The sequence below is a fragment of the Zeus faber genome, assembly GCF_960531495.2.
Source record: "Zeus faber genome assembly, chromosome: 14".
Lineage (NCBI taxonomy): Eukaryota > Metazoa > Chordata > Actinopteri > Zeiformes > Zeidae > Zeus > Zeus faber.
In genome coordinates, this window is record NC_137200.1 from 23932928 (window position 1) to 23939478 (window position 6551).

At 48.9% G+C, this 6551-nt stretch overlaps 1 protein-coding gene across 1 annotated transcript in view; it reads left to right on the top strand.

Moving 5' to 3' along the window:
- Window positions 1-6551, top strand: part of srrm3 (serine/arginine repetitive matrix 3) — a gene marked incomplete at both ends in the record, with an annotated part of 44325 nt that overhangs the window by 20645 nt on the left and 17129 nt on the right. Inside the window, 3 exons of the mRNA XM_080013541.1 lie at window positions 532-633; window positions 1358-1438; window positions 1628-1696. Of these exons, the coding sequence (XP_079869667.1) occupies window positions 532-633; window positions 1358-1438; window positions 1628-1696 (252 nt within the window). The remainder of the gene's footprint in view (window positions 1-531; window positions 634-1357; window positions 1439-1627; window positions 1697-6551) is intronic.

Here is a 6551-nt window from a genome sequence, read left to right on the forward strand (position 1 = left end):
GTGTGTGTGTGTGTGTGTGCGTGTGCGTGTGTGTGTGTGTGTGTGTTTATGTGTGTGCGTGCGTGAGTGCGTGCGTGCGTGTGTGTGTGTGTGGCGGGGGCAGGGTTTTTATCAGGTCCTTGAGGTGCTTGAAGTGCTTCAATTTCGTCCTCAGAAATTGAAGTACTGGAATACCTGGGAAATAGCCTCTTTTGTGCTGAAGTGCTTGAGAAGTCCTTGGAAAAAAAACACAATCGTGGTAAACATGTGATATTCCCCCTGGTTTTGTTATTCAAATTATAACGCGATAAAAAAAAAAAATAATAATCCAGAGCCGCTTTCACGGCAGATTAAAGCAGGGAAATGTAAAATGTATCCCACTTGGTTGTATAGACACTCATGATAGAAGATGACAACAAAAAAAATTCAGAATTTCATTTTGTAATGCCAGGATGAACCCTGTGAAGGATCAGCTCCCACTCGTGCACCATAGCGTGTCCGTTTTCTCCGATGAGCCCGGCGCTGACCTTTGACCCCTGTGCTGCTGTTCAGGATCAACCTGCAGTACCAGCACGACCAGGATTACGACGCTGACCCCGAACTGGCCGGCTGTGGGGAGGGAGACTATGAGCACTATTACCACAGTGATCACCGGTACTGCCACGCGGGCGCGCTCGCACACACACACACACACACACACACACACTCACATACACACACACACACACACACACCATAAATCTCTATCGGGATTTGTTTTATATATTTCTTTGGCTTCGCGTGTTTATTTGTCTATTTTTATTTTATTTCTATCTCTATTATAATTTTTTTCTACTTTTACTTCTGTATTTATATTTTTTTATTTATTTGAATTCATTTTATTGTATTTTTTTTCCAGACTTAAGCTTTTTTCTTTGCTAATTGTCTGTCGAGAAATGCAACAATCCCCACCACGACTAAAGACTAAACCTACTTTCTGATTCTGGTGACAATGTAGTTGAATTGTGATACCGATGGAAAAGCAACTAATTTGCATTAGATTTATTAACAAAATTTTAAACATTGGTTTCAAATTCCTCCTGAATTCCCCGGACCAGACCAATTGGAGGATGAATGGCTGTGCGAGTCATTTCCTGTTTCCTGTGCGTTGCACATTGCAGCGCTGCGGCGGCGGAAATAGAGAGAGAGAGAGAGAGGGAGAAAAAAGAAAGGAGGGTGGAGAGGAAGGAGAGAAGATCAGCGCAGAGACGTGTTGTCCGGCAATAATCACAACAAAATTATTTGGAGTGGCGTTTATTGGTTCACACTTGTGATTTAAAGGGCAATTTATTTGATTATTCTCTCTCTCTCTCTCTCTCTCTCTCTCTCTCCAAATCAGTGTGAAGAGGAAATCAAGCAGCTCTCCGTCCCCTCGTCCAAAGAAGAGGAAGAAGAAGAAAGGAGGGCGGCGGAAAAGTCGGTGAGAAGCAGAAGTCACATTTCTCTCATTTGATATGTCAGCCTAGAATTCTGACATTGTTTAGTGGAACAGCACGAGCCTCTGGGATAAGATTCCATCGAATAGTGACGGTGGAAACCTAACGAGGTTCCACCCTAATGAGGTTCTGCTGAGGTTCTGCTGAGGTTCTGCTCCGTTTTCCTCACGCAGGTTTGACAGCTCCTCGCCAGCGCGCAGAGAGAAGAAGAAGAAGAGTGGGAAGAAGCACAAGCGTGACAGGTAAGCGCAGTGTGTGTGTGTGTGTGTGTGTGTGTGTGTGTGTGTGTGTGTGTGTGTGTGTGTGTGTGTGTGTGTGCGCGTGCACTAGCGCGGGAGTGCGGGGGCTGCCGTGGCTGCAGCCCCCCCTAGTGGTGGCTGCAGCCCCTGCAGCCCCTGCGTCTTCCACTCGTCAACAAGGTCTTAAACTTAAAGAAATTAGAAATTAAAAAAAAATTACAACTGTTTTCGAATTATGGGTAGTGTGTGTTCAGATGTGCGTCCGTGTGCCTCAGATCCAAAACAGGAGGAGGGGTCCCCTCCACCTCTCTTCAAGCATCGCACGGTGGATTTTAAAACCAGCTGAGTTGGGGGCGTGTGTTCGCCTCCCACCCCAGCAAAGCTTTACGCAGAGCGAGCTGCCGAGTGGCGCGGCTGGGTCCGTCGGGGGTCGATGGGAGTCCGGGCCGGATGACGGACGGCACCGGAGGGCTGACTCCGGTCCGACTCTCTGGTCTGGTCCGATTCTCCGCTGCCGCAAGGGCGCTGCCCGCGGTCCCTGTTATGAGTTTAATATCAACAATCAATAATCAATAATAATCAATAATTTATAATAATAATAATATCAATAACCTGCATCTCGGTCCTTCCTTTATCCGTCACTGCGAAGTGACGGATAAAGAGGCCAGCGATGCAACAACCAGTTAGGATCTCTCTGCCTAAATCCTCCATGTAACAGTAACTGATGTGTTGGTTGATTATGTTGATTCATATGTCAGCTTTCTGTTGGTTTTGGGAAAACAAATACCCCCTTTTTTTTTAATAATAATAATAATCATTATTATTATGATTATTATTATTATTATTATTATTATTATTGTTATTATTATCAAGCTTGTCTCTGGAGGAAGGGCTGGGGAGAGGGTGCGTCTGCTCGGCACAGTGCGTAACGCTGCCCACTTAGAAAACATGTGAAACAATGTGATCACCGACCGACTGAGTGACTGAGTGACTGAGTGACGAAATGTCATCTTCTGGTTTTGGGGCTTGTGGGTGTCGCCTCGTGGCGGGTGCTCGTTCCTGCAATCTAATACGGGAAACACCCGCGGACACATCTCACCTCTCTCGTGACGCGTGTTGTCTGTGGGACTTGTGGGGTTTGAGGCGCGCCTCTCGGAAGCCGTCAGAGGTGCGTCTTGTCGCGGCAGTGTCAACGACTTTTTAAGTGGCGTCGAAAAACCCGTTCCGGCAGGACCGCCGCGAAATAATCGTTCCCTTGAGATTTAAAGCTTGGCAACGTTCTTGCGGACCGCGATGTGCCAAACACAACGGTCGGAGTTCACATTTGGTTTGCTCACGTCTCTTCATCTCTCCTTTTGATATTTCCGTTGCCCTGTGTGGTCGTGCAGCCAGCTTCTTAAACTTGATTTATTCATAAGTGGGGGCTGAAACGGAACCGTTGGAAACCTTTGGAGCAATCGAAACCATGTAGCGCTCGAGGGGACTTTTCGTGTCACGTGAGAAAAAACACCGTAACGTTAATGACGGTTAATATTGGATCTACAGGGGAAGTCAAACCACAGTAATTTAGATATCAATTTCAATTGTGTGTGTGTGTGTGTGTGTGTGTGTGTGTGTGTGTGTGTGTGTGTGTGTGTGTGTGTGTGTGTGTGCGTGCGTGCGTGCGTGCGTGCGTGCGTGCGTGTGTGTGTGTGTGTGTCGGGGTGCGACAGATGTATGGCTCCGCCCAGCAGCTCATTCATATCTTCGGCTTCAGCTCCGATGCTCAGCTTCACCAACAATGGAACGTTAATCCCAGGGACACCAGCGCCGTTCCTCCCCTGTCTCCGTGTCAGTATGGGCGGGGCGGGGGCGCAAACTAGAAAAAATGAGCGCGACCGAGCATGGCCGCGTGGCCCACACACACACACACACACACGCACGCACGCACGCACGCACGCACGCCCACACACACACAGACACACACACACACACACACACACACACACACACACACTCACCGGCATCCCTGGTGATCCTCATCCTGCGCTCCTGCATTGCAGATACTGACGGTGTATGAATAAGATATCAATACAACAGTGTCCAGAGACAAACAGCTGCCGTCCTCTGGTGATGCAGTGCTGCTCCTGGAGGGGTGGAGGAGCAGAGGAGTGGAGGGGTGGAGGGATGAAAGAGTGGAGGGGTGGAGGGGTGGAGAAGTGGTGGTTTCAAGGGGCGGAGGAGTAGAGGGATAGGGGCATGGAAGGGGGGTGGGTGGAGGATTGGAGGGATGGAGGGGTGGAGGAGTGGTGGGGTGGTGGTTTGGAGGGGTGGAGGAGTGGAGGGATAGAGGAGTGAAGGAGTTGAGGAGTGGAGGAGTGGAGGGGTGGAGGAGTGTAGGGATGGGGGAGTGGAGGGGTATAAGAGTGGGTGAGTGGAGGGATGGTGGGTTGCAGAAGTGGAGGGGTGGAGGGAAGGAGGAATGGAGGGGTAGGGGAAGGGTGAGTAGAGGAACGGAGGGGTGGAGGACAAGGGGTGGAGGGGTGGAGGAGTGGCAGAACTTGCAGAACTTTTGCAGACAGGGATTGAACTGTTGTTATAATTTTTTTTTATATTATTATTATATTTTTTATTATTATGTTTTTGGGGATTTGTTCCCACAATGCAACAATTTAAAAACAGGGTTTGTATTGTGTTATTGCACCTTTTGTTTTTCCATTTGCTTTGGCAATGTACGCGTATGCCCCCACCACTATGGCAGTAGTGAAAGAGAGAGAGCGAGAGAGAGCGAGAGGGGGGGGGGGGGGGGAGAGCAAGGCAGGTAGAATAATGGGCTCTTGAGGTCTGAAGTCTGGAGTCTCTCCAGCTGAATCACCTGCACACACACACCCACACACACACACACACACACACACACACACACACACACACACACACACACACACACACACACACACACACACACGGGCCCCGTATTCATCATAACCTTGACAGCTTTATTACTCCCATCACACTGCAGCCCTCTGTTGGAGGGAGGCGTGTGTGTGTGTGTGTGTGTGTGTGTGTGTGTGTGTGTGTGTGTGGTTGTGTGTGGGGGGGGGGGGATCCAACAAAAGCCGCCATGACGTCTGAAGATTCGGGTTCAGACTTAAGGCGGAGTCTTTAAAAGATATAGGAACCAGCAGGGAACACGTCTCAAAACACCGCTGTCAGAAGTTTAACTACAACCCACTCCCACTAGGGGGCGCAGGGTGATCCTGTGGCATCTATTTCCAGAGCGAGTCGCCAGAAACAAAACAACTACGGGAGCGGTGAAAGAAGCACAAATGAGACGGCGAGAGAAGTCGGCTGCGGCTTTGGCGGATTTCAGGAGGATGAAACAAGAAAAAACGAAAAGAAGGTTAAAAAAGGAGGTTGACCCGGAAAAGGAAGTTGAAAAGGAGGTGGACCCGGAAAAGGAGCTTGAAAAGGAGGTTAAAAAAGAAGGTTGACCTGGAAAAGGAGCTTGAAAAGGAGATTGACCTGGAAGAGGAGGTTGAAAAGGAGGTTGACCTGGAAAGGGAGGCTGAAAAGGAGGTTGACGTGGAAAAGGAGGTTGACCCGGAAAAGGAGGTTGAAAAAGGAAGTTAAAAAAGGAGGTTGACCCCGAAAAGGAGCTTGAAAAGGAGATTGACCTGGAAAAGGAGGTTGAAAAGGAGGTTAAAAAAGAAGGTTGACCCGGAAAAGGTGCTTGAAAAGGAGATTGACCTGGAAAAGGAGGTTGGAAGGAGGTTGACCCAGAAAATGAAGTTGAAAAGGAGGTTGACCCGGAAAAAGAAGGTTGAAAAGGAGGTTGACCTGGAAAAGGAGGTTGAAAAGGAGGTTGACCTGGAAAAGGAGGTTAAAAAGAAGGTTGACCCGGAAAAGGAGCTTGAAAAGGAGATTGACCTGGAAAAGGAGGTTGAAAAGGAGGTTGACCTGGAAAGGGAGGTTGACCCAGAAAAAGAGGTTGTAAGGGAGGTTAAAAGGGGAGGTTGACCCGGAAAAGGAAGTTGAAAAGGAGGTTGACCCGGAAAAGGAGGTTGAAAAGGAGGTTGACCTGGAAAGGGAGGCTGAAAAGGAGTTGACCTGGAAAAGGAGGTTGACCCAGAAAAAGAGGTTGTAAGGGAGGTTAAAAGGGGAGGTTGACCCGGAAAAGGAAGTTGAAAAGGAGGTTGACCCGGAAAAGGAGGTTGAAAAGGAGGTTGACCTGGAAAGGGAGGCTGAAAAGGAGGTTGACCTGGAAAAGGAGGTTGACCCAGAAAAAGAGGTTGTAAGGGAGGTTAAAAGGGGAGGTTGACCCGGAAAAGGAAGTTGAAAAGGAGGTTGACCCGGAAAAGGAGGTTGAAAAGGAGGTTGACATTGAAAAGGAGGCTTATTATTTCTCGGCTCCAATTTGTTCAAAAACACATTTGGGTGGACTGATGAGGCGAAATCAGTGAACGTTCATGTACTTCATACATAATGTACTTCTACTACTTAAGCTCAAACCCCATTGGCTCACAGAACTAGGGGCATCACGAGGGAGGCGACACTCACTCAAACAGAGCGTCGGGTACAAGGTGGTTTTAGAGGCATGTTAGAATGGCTAGAACGCATCATCTGAGTGGCATTTTCAGCAAAAAGCTTCCGACATGTTTCGGGAGCCCTGAGATCTGTATTACCTTGTTGAAAGGGAGTATGGCGGGCCCCCTTTAATGGGCTAGACATTTTGGACTGGGTGGATGCAGGGGAGGTGGAGGGAGCGCGGCAACGCAGCAAGCAGGTAGGGTAGGAGGGACAGGCCGGCCCACAGCGACGTGGAAGCGCGTGGCGCCGTCGAGTTGTCGCGGCATTTCCATGTTGAGTGTTTTGGCCCGAG